Genomic DNA, 17,180 nt, shown 5'->3' with positions numbered 1-17,180 from the left:
TACTCTCTGCAGAATTTTTTAAATAGCTCTGGCATAACAACAACATTTATATCACAGAGATTTTTTTTCAATGAAGATTAAAAACTTGATAAATGTCTTTTTCTGTATGTGGAAAAACTGAATCGTGGTGGAGTAAGTTGTCCAAAGTCTCACAAGGAATGAGGGGAAAGCCAAAAATAAACTATCAAGAACGTGGTCTGTTACAAAGCAAAATATCTCAGTTACCATGAGGGACAGTCATTCTAAAAAGGCAGTAGAATTAAACATGTCATAGCATGATGATACAGTCATGTCATTTATGCGTGTGCGTATGCACTAGAATGCCCTGTTTATCACTGAATTCCCATTGTTTAATTCTTATAGCACTTATTTCTTCATGCTTGTGTATACTTCTTTTCTCTGCTATTAGACTATAAGATGTTTATGGCAGGGACCAAATCTTAACATTTTTGCACATGTAGCACATGCCCTGAATACAGTAAGCAGTCAGGTAATGTGCGTATGTTTGCGTGTAAAATTTCATAGACATACACTCAACTAACTCCACCCAACCACCAAAACAAATCATGGAGAGAATCTTTGAACTTCCTTAACAACTCAACCCCACATACCAAAGAAGAACAAAAATTTGATCAATATAGGCTTCTCTGATAATCATAACACACAGAGATACCCCAGATATACCCTTACTTGTTAGTGTGTGTAAATACATAAAGGGAGGCAAGAATGAATGAGCCTGATTTTCCTGTAGTTAACCAACTCCCTGTTATTATCCGTGAGATGATTTCCCCAACTGGTGTATTATCCTAACCCTTTTGCTCCCTGTTTCTGTGATGTACCCTCTGACCACCTTAACTGCTGGGTGGCAGTCACACCAGAGTGTATCGGAATGGAAATGGGAGAAATAAATTCCAATCAGTCCTGCTTACTACTTGTTAAAAGCTTTTATGAGGTGCTGTAGTGAAGTAATAGGATAGAAATGAAGAGCAAATTCAGTTTGGGGAATTAAAACAACACAGGGTACTGCCTTTAAAAAAGAAAAAGAAAAGAAAAATTCCTTCGTTCACATCTCACTGATCAGCTGTGAGGTTTATCCATGTTACTCGTCACCTGCGTTCCAATAGAGAATGGGCTGAAAGAGTTATTTTCTGGGCCTAATTTTTAAACAGTTACTCAGGAGTTACCTTCATTTCTCTTTAAAAATTCTCTATAATCTTACCTCCCAGTCCAAATAATCACAGACGTCTTCAAAGTTAGTGAGCAGAGACACTGAGCAGAAGAGCCGTGGCAGCTCATCCCTTGTCATTGGGGGAAAACGGCTATCTTTAAGGGCACTGTTGAAAACAAAGCAAATATTAAAGCAATCACTAGATATGGGAGTTCTTAGTTTCAGATGCAGGCAATCATTTGAAAAAGGTAAGAGATTAAAAACAAAATCTCCGTAAGGTGAGAAAGGTGCCAAAATCTTCGAATGTATTCAAAGGCTCCGAAGATTTTAGAAGTTATGTCTGTTCATTCAGTAGATTGTGTTTACTAGCCAATCCTGTAACCAACTCAGCTGTAAAGAGTGAATGATCAATTACATTTCCTGTACAGATATTTCCTTGTATATTTCCCCGTTACTTGTAGAATCTGAGGATGTTTTATTTTACTTTTGAGGAGAATAAAAGCCAGAGTAGTGGAAACTTGTGGGAAGACTTCTGGATCTAGCACTGTTGGAAAAAAATATATATTTCATGTTGTTTAAAAAAAAAAAGTTCATACTAGGTTGGCCAGTTACCATAGAACAGCGTATGAACAGTTCAGAAAAAGATAAAAAATTTATTTTCTTCAAGCAAAAGAAATCAAAGAAAATGAAAATAATCATGCAAATTACAGACTAAAAATACAAAGATTTCAGGCCCCCTATAAAGGATAATTCAAGATATGACTCAAAAATTGTGAAACATCAGGAAATAGGGCTAATCTTAGAAAATAAAATTATGATTAGGAGACCGTTAATCACATCAATGGATTTCTGAGTATATCAACTCTGAATGGATCCTGTAATCAAGGGTAGTGTACCACAGTGCCAAACTCTAGAAAAACCCGACTATAAAGGACAAAACCATTGGAAGATCACAATTCTTCCTGTAACAGTAGGATAGACAGAAAATACAAACACATACAGACATACACACTCAGGTACTACATGTTCCTTGTACCTTTAAAAGAAACCACTTCCTGGTCGAGAAAACAAACACACCTCTGATTGCACACTATATTAATGGCACTGCTGGCATTTGCACCGTCGATCTTCAGATGTCCTATAAAGCAGAGCCAGCCTTCAAAAATGTTTTCACAGATTAATCCTTAGAGGTTAAAAACTTAGAGCCTACGAACTGCTTGGATCTTTGGAAATAATTTCATTCCTTTTTCAGTAACTTCCTCATTGCTGGATTTTCTTTTTTCCATCCCTTCCTCTGCAGTTAGAGCCTCACTCACTCTATTGTACAAATATACCCCTATGTTTGTAAGTATTTTCAATACATTTTGGTGCTCATTCTATCCGGCTGTACAGAGGAAAATGTTTACAGAAAGATAGAGAGGTTATATGTAAAGCATACGTGTTTTTCCCCATTCAAGGAGCCAAGATTAACCAAGAAAATCAGGAAATCTGTGATAATTCATACTCTGAGAACAGCATTTCACTACTTTATAATTTAACAATATAAATTTCCTATGGCTTGGCTTCTTTTATTTTCCAACTGGCAAATAAAGTTTTAAAAAATATTTTCAAGTTCTCATTCAAAGCCAAGATAAAGACACATATGGTGTGTGTATAATGTTCCCCCACCCTCCGCCCCACTACAGGAGAGAAGTTCTAAAACCCAGACCAGAAGAATCCCATGCATAAAAACCCAAAGGCCAATCACACTTTTGGTTTTCCTTGTGAAAAGAAAAAAAGAAGGGAAAGAAAGCCTTATAGATTAGAATAACATAAAATATAATTTTAGGGTTATAGATTTTTATTGTGGTAAAATATACATAACATAAAAGTTACCGTTTTCACCATTTTTAAGTGTACATTTCTGTGGGATTAAATACATTCACATTGTTGTACAACCACCACCACCATCCATCTCCAGAACATTTTTTATCTTGCCCAACTGAAACACAGTACCCATTAAACACCAGCTCCCCCTTCCTCCCTCCTCCCAATCCCTGGCAAAAATGTAATTTAAATATAATTTTATAATTTCAAATAATTATAGTAATATAGTCACAAATGTTTTTCATATATAGCAGCTTTATTGACATATAATTCACATACCATAAAACTCACCCTTTTAATGTACACAATTCAGCGGTTTTTAGTATATTCAGAATTGTACAATCATTACCCCCATCCAATTTTAAAACATTTCATCACACCAAAAAGAAACCCTATACCCATCAGGAGTCAGTCCCTATTCTCCCCTCCCCCCAGCTCCTGGCAAGCACTGATCTACTTTCTGTCTCCGTGGATTTGCCTGTTCTGGACATTTTATGTAAGTGGAGTCATACAATATGTGGCCATTTGTGTCTGGCTTCTTGCACTTAGGATAATGTTTCTGAGGTTTTATCCATGTTGTAGCATGTATTAGTACTTCATCCTGTTTATTTTTTTCTATTTGATAAATTTGACGTTACATTTTGTAAAAGTACGTCATCTCTTTAATTACCCAATAATATCCAATTCTATGGATATATCACATTTTGTTATCCATTTATCTGTTGAAGGACCTTTGAGTTATTTCCACTTTGGGGCTACTGTGAATAATGCTGCTAGGAACAATCACGCATGAGTTTTTGTGTGGACAATACTGTTTTCATTTCTCTTGGGTAGATACCTGGGAGTAGAATCACTGGGTCATGTGGTAAATCTGTGTTTAACTTTGAGGAACCATCAAATAGTTTCCCATAGCGATTGTACCATTCTACATCCCCACCAGCAACATACGAGGGTTCCAACTTCCCTATATCCTTGCCAATACTTGTTATTGTCTGGCTTTTTCACTATAGTGCTAGGCCTCCTTTAATGAAGAGATTTTTGTATCCAGCTCTAGCTTTTACATTAAAAAAATACACGTTGAAGCTGCCATACTGTTAATTTCTCAACACTCTGAGGCAAGTTATTATTTTGTTTATTTCCTAGCAAACCAGTGAAAGGTATATTTTAGCTCAGTGCAATTCAAACTATTTCAAATCAATGGCATTTTCAAGTACCTAAAATGCAACTGAGGACCAGGCTAGCAAGCTTTCCTTGTGATGTGGGGCCAGTTGTTCAATCATTTGGGGCTTTTAAAAAAAGAATGTTTAGAACAAAGAGTGAGTGGGAGAGTGCTAGCATGGCTAATAAGATAAAATAACAATCATGCCTCCCCATACCTCGAAACTCTGAAATAATGAAGGTACATGAATCATGACGGAAACAATCTGATGTTACAGAAACCCGCATTCAAACAAGACTTAATTACTGCATTTTTTCATCAACTCTAAGTAACTTTTCATTAAATTCATGAAGATAGACAGATTTTAAAAGGCAGGAAGCCCTCAATATCACTAAATGCAAATTCCTAGGGAAAAGAACTAGCAATGAAAGCCTAGCAAGGATTTAAGGGATTATAAAAAAAAGATGAAAAATGCGGCTGGAGACTGACCTCAGAGCTGCTAGGCTGGTGTGGATGGCTGATAAACAAGAGGATTCAGCTTCCCTTAGCCCCGCTCTCTTTAGTATATAGAATATGTGATGTGGAAGCTGAGCCTTTAGAGAGGATATGCTGTCCGGAGCCGGGCAGTGACTTGCTCAAGGTGACCTAGTTAGTGACACAGGTAGGGGTACAACCCAGATTCTCTGACTCAAGTCCACAATTCTTTCTAGTATCTGCACCTTAGCTGCCACCTTTGACTGGATTATGATTTTTTTCGAATTTTAAAATGAAATGCTTGCCTTACTTAGGCAATTCTGATCGCATTTCTGCAGTGCCTCTGCCTAAAGAAGATAAATAATAATTTAATAGCATTCATTAGTAGCCGAAGGGTAAATACAGCTAGACTTCCTGTCTACTGGAAATCTGCAGGAGCAAAAGGGATTTTAAAATATTAATACTGTCCACGGAAAGCATTTTATACCAAAGTAATATCTGCCAATTTAAATTCTAGGCAATCTAAGGAACTGACAAAGAAAGAGATCCTGTAGTAAATTCGTATGAAGTTCTCTTTGCTACAATAGGAGGCCATTTTCTACTGTTTAAATATTGCTAGGAAAAAAAACAAACAAACCACTTATGTACAAAAACCTGCCGGCTGCTCCATCACCCATATGATGGATGGCTAAGGTTTAAACAACAGTTTAATTCAATACCAAATTCAAATATATTCAAATCAAATTGGCATCTTCCCAAGAATATATTTCGCCTAATTGAGAAGCAGCATTAACATCTGTCAAAGTTAATATCTAATGTTAAATAGCACTTTAATGAAAATGAACATTAAAAAAAAGGAATTAGGAGTTTAGCTATCAAAGAATCAAAGGGTTTGTGACAGTACCTGGCAACTATGAGGGGAAAAAAACAGCTGAAAAGAGACAAAGCCTTAGATACTGTAAGGCTCATCACAAACAATACAGCATGCAACAGAAATTATTTAAGAGTCTAGCCAGCTAGCTATTCACTCACTCATCTACTCATCCCTTTGCTTTCTAAACACTGATGACCTTAATCACTTAACCAGTGGAAAGTTACCAAACTGAGAATGGCTTCATATTACAGGCAATCATTTTTCAGGACAAGGAAGTAATTAAAACCAAAATTAAAAATCCCTGTTTGGATAGGTGAAGAAAAGCAAACCAAGTATACATTAGTCTAAAACTAAAAACAAAAAAAAAAAATAGCTTTTTTCACGAGGAGTTTCAATCATCTGGAAATTCTGCCACTCCTCATCAGAGCTTCTAGAACAGAATGCACATGTGACATGTCTGAATTCCAGGAACTTAGAATACTAGAATCCTAAGCCCAAATCTGAAAAGTTATCTATTGATATATCCTCTCTTTCACATTAAGTAGCAATTTTAGCTTCCCATTGTTAAAAAAAAATAATAGACTCAAAATGGAATGCAAAAAAGTAAGTGATTATTCATCAAACCTAATGGTAGAGAAGAGCAACAAAGGACGTGGTCATGGTTACGGAGGGAGGAAGGGAAACTTATTTTGGTGAGAGCTGTGACCCCAAAAAGGCAAACTGTTAATTGTAACCCATATGTAAAGTGTTACTTAATTGGGAGATGTTTTTCCCCTTTAGAGTAATGAGTACAACCAACTTGCTGCTTGATGAACATAAACATTAAAATGTATTAATTGTAATATATATGTTTTAAACATGATATGATAGGTAATTAACAGGGAATGAAGGAAAGAACTAAGGCACGGAACGAAAGGAAGAGAAAGTAGGAAGGAAGGAAAGAAAAAGAAAAAGGAAATATATGCATAGAAATAAAGAAGGAGAGGAAGAGAAAACAAGCAGGAAAAGGAAGTGGGAAGCAAAGAAAGTTAAAAAACAGAGACACACACAAAGGGGCAGAGAGAGAACACAACGAAGGAGGAGTGGAAGGGTAAGAGGGAGAGGAAGACCAGTGTGATGGGTGCTGGAGTTTTTCATGTAGGTTATTTGGCTCCTATCCTATAGGGTTCCCTTAGGCTTTAGAGTGTTATCACCTACTGCCCTGCAATTGGCTTAAAGTTCTTGAATTGCTCTGATCTCGAATTCTTAAAAGCCTCTGCTCTCTGACATGGCCACAGCTGCCCACCAGGAGGGAAAAATACTCTGTGGGCTGCATGCTGTGATGACCAGAGCAATCTTGTCAACAATCTGCCTCCTAGCCACAAGTTCCTCACCTCTAAATTAGGAGACAAGGTTGTGAATTTGATTTAGCGGAGCAGAACTACAACTGGAAAATACAAGAGACATGAAGAAACATACGGCTAAATGTTTGGTGTGTACGGCGGGTATTCCTCATCTCCCTCCATGTAACGTCCACATAATGCTCTCCCGGCAGAATTTCTGGATTTACGTGATACTGTTTTTAGAAATGAACTGCTAGAAACTGGTTTTTGTTTAAATTATTTTTCTGACAAAATCTTTTCAAATACATTCTACCAGAGTGTAATGGACATAATTTAATTTTCTCTTTATGACTCAGGTTCGTCTTTAAGACTCAATATGACTTAGGTCATTCATTACTATACAGTGTTGGAACAGTGCTCTCAATATAGTCTTGGCAATTAAAAAAATCTGTGGGTATGGAAAACAGATTACAGTATGACCACCACCAAGTTCCATCTTGGGAAATCTGAAAACGTGAGATTACCTTTACTTTTAAGAGACTGTAACACAAAAATTACCTGACATAGACTTCCAAAGTTTCTAGGGATCTCGTCCCTGTGTTCTCTAACTTAGGGTACTGTAAAACTGTACTGCCTCTCAAATTGAATTAAATGTAAATGTTATTGCCTTTCTCATAGAATCTAGAAAAACTTCTACAACCCTGAACAAGTATTATTTCCCCAGGGTCATCAAAAGCATTTCTCCAAGGTGTAATAACAGTTCCCTGTGGCTTACTGCCAATAAATATAGCTCCTAAAAATGAAAAATTGGAGTCCTGACTAATACGTGAACCCTATTTCACGGTCCTATAGAACACAGCATAGGAGAATGGTCAAGAGCTTGGATTCTGGAGTCAGACACACCTCCATTTGGATCCTGGCTCCACTGCACACTAACTGTGTGACTTCTGGGCCAGTCTCTTAATCTGTGTCAGCCTCCATTTCCTCATCTATAAAATGGGAATTAAAAATAGTACCTACCTCACAGAGCTACTGTGACAAGTGGACAGAATAATAATACCTATATAAGTGCCTTACGTGTATACCGTATATATGCTCAGTAAGTAGTGGCTGTCAAAGAACCTGGGTCATTGGCATATGTGTTAAGTTTATGCCCATGGCACTGCCTCCATATCATGGTTCTGATGAAAGGAATGGAGCCCCAAGACTAAGATTGACCCTTCAACCTTATGATGAGAAGGTCTTAGCAAGTTATATGCTCCAGGAATTTACTGTGGCCATCTAAAGGGGAAAATGGCTCCCCTTTCGGGTTCTGGTGTTTTTGAGAAGCCTTCATTTCATTTTCTTTCAAAATTTTCTTTCTTTCTTTTCAAAATATTTATTAAGCACCTGCTGTACGCCTTTTATTAGGTGAAGAGCCATGGATGATATAGGAATAGTAGATTACAAAACAATATATGAATATGTGTAAAAGACTTTGATAGGAATGCTGAGAGGAATGGTCAGACAAGGTTAGCGTCTTTTCTGGAAGGATCTGTTTTACACTCTCTGCTACTGGTTTACCTGTTACCAAGTGACCGGGAATTGCAGCTAAACTTACAGAAATTAAATGTATATACATTTTTTTTCCTAGTAAGAAATCTACTACATCGAGCAAGTATCTCTTCAATGAAGAATTTCCATTCTCCTGCAGCCATGCATTCATATGTTGCTTTGTAATGTAACTTAGTTTTCCTGAGCTAGGTTTTAAACAATTTCCAGGGCAGGGATTCGCCTTTTACTTCCATACAACAACAAAAATGTTTATCAAGAGATGTACTTCCCTGAACTGTGCTCAATTTGTCTCCAATGGATTTAGATATATTATTCTCTATCCTACTGGTTATGCTCCAGCCAAATCCTTAGGAAAAACAAAACAAAACAAAAATACTCTCTAAGTAGCAGACACAGAATGAGAACTAAAAAGCTCCATGCTTTCCTCATCTAACCCAATGGTCTCCAAATGGTTTTGAGTGAACGTTCTTATCAGTAGAAGTCTGAGCACACATCCTCAATACGTATATTTACTTATACGTACATGTACTCCTGTCATGTATAGCTAATATGTCCCAAGCATAGTATAGGCTTAGAATAAGCTTTGTTGTTAAAAAACAGTGGGTATAAATACATATTTCAAATTTAATGTTCTTGATAATTTCCTTCTTATTTGGGAGCTGACATCTTGTCAGATCTGCTTAGATTATCTTCATTTTTACTTGATGACTTGGCCAACCAAGTTATGAGGTGACTTGCAGGAGAAGAGGCAGCTAGCTCCACCTTTTTCTGGTCCTTGCCTTGTGCTTGTAGTATGACTGTTATCATCACTCCACTGTTCCCCTGCAGGAATCTTCTTAAGCCACTTATCCATCCTGAGTGGCTTTATCTAGCTTTAGCTAACCTATGCACAATGGTCAAATGGTTTAAGAAGATTCCTGCAAAGAAACCACAAGCTGAAGATAATACTAAGAACCATATGCCTACTTAACCAGGCACATAAACTGAAATATGCTGCAATACGCCGAAAGTGACTGAAAGGAGTGTGCCGCTATCAAATTCCATCACATCGTGGCTCTCACGCTGTCCTCAGGATCCCTCATTCAGAGTATGTGAGTGACCCACTGACATAGACCAAATGAGAGCACCAGGGTCAATCTATACATTAAATATGAGTGCAGTTTCAGTACTTTCTTACATTTGACATAAAAAGGTCAGAAGTAGAATTTCTAATCTTTTCTTCCGGCCCCACAATGCATCATCTGGGTGCATGCCTCTTAGGAGACTGCTAATCTAAAGCTCTTAATCAAGTTCTAAGAAACTGGTCCTAATATACTTAGACATGACACTATAAGCAAAAAGAGCTTTAAATACAAAAGAGCCAGTATCTATGGAGTGCCTGCCGTGAGCCAGGTGCCAGACACCAGACACGTATTATCTTGCTGAGTCCTCAAAACAACCCCATTTTGTAGATGAGGAAACTGAGGTTCACTGAGTTCAGTGAGATTAAGCAACTTGCCCAAGGTCATAAAAACAGGTAAGAGAATTGACACTTGAACTCTGGGCTGCCTGCCTCTACGGCCCATTCCCTTTTCACAGCACCACCTCTAGAATGCTAGCAAATCAACTTCAGTATATGCACATTCAATCAGTTTTAAGGAATTCTTCCCCAATTAATGCTGCTTCTCCTGGGGTTTAACTGGATGCTTTAGGTTAAAAGTGTGGGCAGGTTCTGCAACTAAGATAAATGGTACTTTTTTAGTGAAAGTTTTGGCTTGTTTTTGTTCTCTTCTTTCTCCATTTTGATCTTGGTGATTCAGAGCTGCTGTCACTGAAAAACATCTGTTTTATCTAAATTTAATAAGCCCTATTAGTGGGACACTAAGCCTTCCCTTATTCTGAAGCCTTTCCACAATTTGAAATTTAATCTACTGGAAGTCATAATAGCGTTACCAAGTACTAGTTTTGGACATATCTAGCCTGGCGGGCCTGTTTCTGATTTTTAACTTTGCTTTTCCAACGTGAATGAATAAGCTCTCTCATACTCACCACAAGAGTCATGCAGTTTTTTTTCCTTCTCTCTTTCCATGGTAATCAAATCTATAAATTGAACTCTATAAACTGCAAAACATATGGTGTCACTCTAACTTATGTGCTGTGTGAGGGTGGTTCGGTCTTACCCACGGGTTTACTGTCTTCTCTTAAACCCTGTCAGTCCTAGATGGAGCAGGCCTGCTGAGAGCTGGCATGCTGGTTCTTATTGTGTGGCCTGTCTATGATTTTCTCAGATGTCACTGACAGGGGACTAAAGGTAACAAAGGAAAAGGGTTAAGTCAGTCTTGAAGACGAGGTACAAAATCAACTTATCAACTCGGTCCTATTGAGAAAGAGGGAGTGAAGGACTCCCGTCCTCTCCACTGCCTCAGCTGAGATGTTTTTCATCTTTATTTTCCTTCTCTTCTTCCCCTTCTCCACCTTCTGGATGTTTTCCTCCTTTTCTTCCTCTTCTTAGTCTACTAAGGGAAGGAAGAAAGAATTGTAAAATGTCACAAGAGGGAAATGAAAGAGAAGAATGGGGGTGGGGTAGAGATGAGAATATTAATACAAAGGCATACAGCTGCCACGTCCACTGGGCAAGTGTAACGAGCCAGCATGCAAGGCAGCTGCCATGGGGTCAAGATGACCCATTCCCTTCTGTAATGGTTAATGTTCTATTTCAGCCTTCAGGGAGTAGATAGATGGGTGACGGTGACAGAGAAAGGTACACAATCCACTGCTTATTTCTTTCTGGGGTTTTTAGGGTACAGTTGAAAAGCAGAGGGGTAGGTGTTGGGCTGAAAAGTCAAGGGCCTTACCCCCAGCAGCCTAGCTGCTTCACCACACAATGGTTACAGAATCAGTTTCTCTGATTTGTGTACTTTCCAATGGCATATATCTCTATAGTGAAGCATAACTACACACCTGTGTTTAAGGCCTCTGTAACTTTCCTTACATTCATTCCAGTGGAACTAATTTAATGTTTATCACCCTGTGATATCTTTGGGGGAAAGTTTCCTTTAAATCATTCATATCATCTTTGTTTTATAAAATTCTTCACAGAATTTCCAAAGGGTCTTCACATCGTCTATCCTGTCACTCAAAACAGCCCTGTGAAGTTGACGAGCTGATGCTACGCTATATTAGAAACCATAATAGGTGTTCCTCCAAGAACAAGACCCCCTAGAGTCAGAGAGTCACGAAATGTCAGAGCTACAAGCACTTAAGAGACCATCTAGTCCACACCCTTCCCTTGACACCTGGGGGAACTGGAGCAGAAAGTGATGTGCCCAAAGTCACACGGCTACTGAGTAGTGGAGTCGGGGCTTATCTGCTGCATCTCCTGACTTCCCTTGTCCCCCATCCACTCATCTTGCCTGGATTCTTTCACATGTTTGCTGACCAACTCTGTCCTAATCCAAAAATACTCCAGTAGGGATGAACGGAGCAGGAAGAAAATAATGCCGAAGGCACCAGGGAATAGCTAGAACAATAAAGCGGTGAGCCTCCCAACTCTGCCGGGCCGCTGGGACTTGTCAGCATGCTGAAATCACGCAGAATCTAGAAACTGAGCAGATAAGGGTGGGGGAGCAGCAGGGCACAAACGCTGTGAGGGCGGCAAACGCAGTTGTCATGACTGCCCTCCTCTGCATTTCTGATCCACTCCCTCCTCACCTCTCTTTATTCTTATACACTCCTAGCAGGTGTGCTTTTCCCTTGCTCTTTTCACCCCTGCAGTCAGGGTCATCCATTCTGGCCCATCATTTCTCCCTAGCTGCCGAGCTACATAGAAGGATCGCTCAACCGAAAAGTTATACATTTTTAAAATAAGGTCTTTAATTCCCTTTTATCAAGCTCTCAACTAGAGAATCTGTCCTTGTTGTAAATGCCACATTATGTTCTGGCTGTGTATTTATAAATATGTCAGACTATAAGGTGGTCAGGGCAAGATAACCTCAATGCTCATTTTCCAGCAAATGGCGCAACACCGTGCGTGGATCCAGAATGGGAGAAATACGTCGTTCTTTATGTTCTGCTAAAGCCCTTGGACTTTAATCCCACCTACCTTCCAGTCTCTTAACTTGGAACAGATTTTTACTTTATTCCTTCCAACAAATATGTTTAAAGTGAGCCTGATCAAACAGAAAAGGATATTCTAACTCTTCATCTCTTGTTTGGTTTATATCTTGATAAATCTAATTTTCAAAGGTAAAGAAAAATCTTTCTTGTATAGCTTCCCATTCTATTAACATGAAAAATTACTTAATTCTCCCATTGAAAAGGTCCTACTTTGACTTCGTTTCCATGAGACAAGCACATGGGGTAATGAAATATGCCGGAAAAGCTTTGCAATATGCTGCTGAAATAACAACAATTGCTGATTCTGTACTGCAGTACATATTAGGAAAACCACAATAGATACTAAAAGGAAACTGCATCATTTGGGGATGGAAAAAATGCAATGGATAAAAGCCATGCAATTTAAATTACAGTCATGTGACAACAGCTCTGTCCCCCACAGCAGCAAAACTTGCCATGAATAAGTGGCAGTCCTGATGATTATTGATGGAAGACAATATCTACGACCATGAACTAATTAACGCAGCAAATTATTTACTGAGTGCTTGCTTGCTACGTGCTGAGAACAAGTCTACATATGGGGGAGAGTACATTCAACTGCAGTCCTGTGGAACACCCTGCTTCACAGAAGTTTCACTATGGTACAAGTGGCGTTTATGTGAGCAACTCAGGGTACCTAATGATAAGTACAAGTCTCAAACTAAGTCATATTTTAGAGACGTAAAAGAAAAGAGAGAGAGAGAAAGGGAAAGGCACTTAAACTCACAGGGCCTTACTACTTGTAAATTTATGGATACGAGGCTATGTGTAGAAAATCTACTAGGCTAAGCAAAACCCTATAGAAACTCAAATTAAAAACTAGGTTTTTGACTATTTACACCTATGCATGTGTTATATGTATAATTTCATTGGACCGTCAGCTCCTTGAGTGTGGCGACTATGCCCACTTCTGCTCACCACTGTATACCCAGTGCCTAGCATTCAGTAGCTAGTGAGTCAATATTTAATGAGTGCAAGAAAGAATATAGGAAGGTAGTCTCGTATCGGTGCATATTGAATAAACATTTATTGGCAACAGAATAAACATTAAATGGCTCCACTGGTTGTGCTTTATTAAACAGTCAACGTTCCCCTGTACTCTAAATATCCTCTTATCTATCAACTTAAAAACTGTCCACTAAAGTGTGTTTTCCTCTGTATAGTATCTATTAAATGCTGCTCATTTAGGAGGTGGTAACTGGTGTTTTGAGTCTTTAGAGTACTGTACATTCACAGTGCAGCACAGTTTGGCAGCATTTTTCAATCTAAAACTCATAGACTGCTATAAATAGATAATAATCTACTTCCATGATAGAGGTACAGAGTTGCTTTGATCTCACAGGCCTCTCCCCCACCCCAACCCCGAGGAAAACACAGATGCTTTGCAACCTGGAGGAGCTCCGTGGCCTCTTATGTTTGTGCCGTGATTATTACTGCTATTTTGCTCTACTTTGGAACATATAGGGACCCGTATTACTCATCTATTTTTTATGCCTTTCACACCTTCTTATAAAAGAACATCTTATGTACTGGATGAATCACAAGTCGGCAAGGGCAGGCACAGAAAAAAGAATCACAAGATAACAGTCTCTCTAAATGAACACAGGTCTAAAAGAAATCAGATGTCAGTTCAGAAAAAAAAAGAAAAAAAAAATCCTCTGCCTACTCTTCCAGTTCTCTGTGGGATTTCAGGTGAGTAAGCGTCTAAGGGCGAAAGGGGCCTTGTTGGAAACCAACCCTCAGAGGCAATGAGAATGATCTAGAGGGAGAAGAGCTGACTCTGGGGAAGACGGGTGGACCTCTGATGCCCCTCTGGTGGGGCCGTCAGAATGCTCATCACCGGAGACATTCTGACAGCCCACCAGGCTGCTGGGGGTTGAAGCATTAGTATGTACCAGCACACATTCCCTCAATCACATTAGACTTTAACATTCCCAGGTCTGGTTTGCCTTTTACAAGAAATCATATTGGTTTAGAAGGCTGCTCAGAGCCTGCTCCACAAATCTGAGAGACCAGGTTGTAGCACCTCATTTTCCTTAGCTACTGCCATGGCCTCTCCCTCCCCCATGTAACTAAAAGCCACTTCTTAGACTTTGGTAAACAACGTGAAGGAAACGGAGAGAATATTTTCTGTGGACTTAACTTTCCTGGAAATAATTATCAGTGATGGAAAACAAACTCTTCGTAACAGAATAAAACGTCATTAATTTGAGCTCCACTAATTCAAAATCTGTGCTAATTCAAACAGACCTAGGCTGACAGGAAAAGAAGGGTCTGCTCCGCTAAGCAAATCAACTTTGTAATTAAGGTTGGACGAGAAGTACAGGACTTGCTGAAAGAGAAACTACTTTCAGAACTTTAGAATTAACCATCTACGTGCACTGTAACATCATAAGTACACATTTTTTTATATGCGTGTATGAAAAAGCAGATCTCTGGAAGACATCTATTTAATAACACTCAGCCCATGTGGAGTTATCTGTGTCACTAAAACAAGCAGAACTATTTTTAAAACAAGTATTACATTCATTCTTTATCGATCATTCTGGACTTCCTGCAATTATTTTGAATTTGGGAGCTCTGACTTCCACTTTGGTGTTGCTAGGCTACTCGCCTACAGTCGTGGTCCCACTCAAAGACCTCTGAGTACAAGTCTTACGGGAGATCACTCATAACTGAGTCAGAAATACGGCCCAAGCCTCCAGACTGAGTTCAATCACTTTCTTACTGGTTGACCTAAAGAAGTCACAAACTTTCAATACCTTGGGTCACATCTAGCTGTAAAACGGGGTGGGGAGTGGGGGACAACAACAACAAAAAGAAAGCTTATATCCCTTGGATTAGAGACCTACACCCCAGGACAAACAAAATCAACGGCAACGCAACCAAGTCCTTGGGAAACCTAAATATTCAGTCATTAGGAAACAAATATCAAATGAAAGCCCAACAAAGGAGCATCACTCTCCAAAGGAAGTACTCCTGAGGCTGTTACTCCTCACACCTCCACACTGGCTCTCACTTCACTAGCACAGGGCAGTCTTCCAGCTCCTTCTGGGAGCGTGGCTCACTGCCTGAGAGGCCTCGTTACCTTGTTACAAGTTTAGGTCTGACGGCTCTAATAATCTTGTAAGCTCCTGTTTTCCTCCCAGTTTCCCTTAAGCACAAGACATGCAGAACTAGCACATCATGGATGAGTACTCTACTAATTTCGCTTGGGTTGAGGTGATAAGACTCCTTCTTTTCGTATACAGAATTATAAATCAGAGCACTAGAATTTTTTTTAAAGGTTCCCAAATTTCTAGTTTCTATAGAAACTTTGAAAATACCAGAAGCACGAAATGTGTTTGCTTAAGAAAATTTGGGACACTAAAAGTGATAGGTGTCCCACAAGAATACTGAATAAAATAATCACAGGTCAATGTTTCAACAGAAGTGAAATGCTAGCCAGTAAGTTTTAGAGGGAAAAAAATTCTTTGAAGTGGTTTTGAGGAAGAAAGTCTATACTCTATTTTAAAAAAAATTTTTATTTTATATTAGATTATAGTTGATTTACAATGTTGTGTTAGTTTCAGGTGCACAGCAAAGTGATTCAGTTATACATATACATATATCCACTCTGTTTCAGAATCTTTTCCCATATAGGTTATCAGAGAATACTGAGTAGAGTTACCTGTGCTATACAGTAGGTCCTTGTTGATTATATATTTTGTAATAGTAGTCTGTATATGTTAATCTCAAACTCCTAATTTATATACTCTCTTTTAAAACACAGGCCTCTTAATACAAATCAAAACTACAATGAGGGGAGGCTCAAGAGGGATGGGATATGGGGATATATGTATAAATACAGCTGATTCACTTTATCATACAGTGGAAACTGGCACAGCAGTGCAAAGCAATTATACTCCAATACAGATCTGAAAAAAAAAACTACAATGAGGTATCAACTCACTCTGGTCAGAATGGTCATCATTAAAAAGTCTACAAATAACAAACACTGGAGAGGGTGTGGAGAGAAGGGAACCCTCCTACACTGTTTGTGGGAATGTAAATTGGTGCAGACACTATGGAAAACAGTATGGAGGTTCCTCAAAAAACTAAAAATAGAGTTGCCATATGGTCCAGCAATCCCACTCCTGGGTATATATCCAGATAAAACTATAATTTGAAAAGATTCATGCACCCCAATGTTCATAGCAGCACTATTTACAATAGCCAAGACATGCAAGCAACCTAACTGTCCATCGACGAATGGATAAAGAAGATGTGGTACATATATACAATGGAACACTACTCAGTCATAAAAAAGAATGAAATAATGCCATTTGCAGCAACATGGATGGACCTAGAGATTATCATACTAAGTGAAGTCAGTCAGAGGAAGATAAATATGATATCACTTATATGTGGAATCTAAAAACATGATACAAATGAACTTATTTACAAAACAGAAACAGACTCACAGACACAGAAAACAAACTTGTGGTTACCAAAGGGGAAAGCAGATGGGGAGGGATAAATTAGGAGCTTGGGATTAGCAAATACAGACGACTATATATAAAATAAACAACAAGGTCCTACTGTAGAGCACAGGGAACTATATTCAATAGCCTGTAATAAACCATCATG

The 17,180-nt window shown here is 38.7% G+C and overlaps 1 protein-coding gene across 2 annotated transcripts in view; it reads right to left on the bottom strand.

Annotated features, from left to right (window-relative positions):
* AMMECR1 (AMMECR nuclear protein 1) overlaps positions 1-17,180 on the bottom strand; it is a 106,477-nt gene that overhangs the window by 20,556 nt on the left and 68,741 nt on the right. For both annotated transcript variants that reach the window (XR_009050261.1, XM_057717930.1), the window contains exon 3: positions 1,220-1,334. Coding sequence is in view for 1 of the 2 variants with exons in the window: in XM_057717930.1 (XP_057573913.1) it covers positions 1,220-1,334 (115 nt within the window). In the remaining variant the exon portion in view is untranslated. The remainder of the gene's footprint in view (positions 1-1,219; positions 1,335-17,180) is intronic.

Source organism: Hippopotamus amphibius, chromosome X (genome assembly GCF_030028045.1).
Source record: "Hippopotamus amphibius kiboko isolate mHipAmp2 chromosome X, mHipAmp2.hap2, whole genome shotgun sequence".
Lineage (NCBI taxonomy): Eukaryota > Metazoa > Chordata > Mammalia > Artiodactyla > Hippopotamidae > Hippopotamus > Hippopotamus amphibius.
Note: the sequence above shows the minus strand (reverse complement) of the source record. Positions and strands in the feature narration are given on the sequence as shown.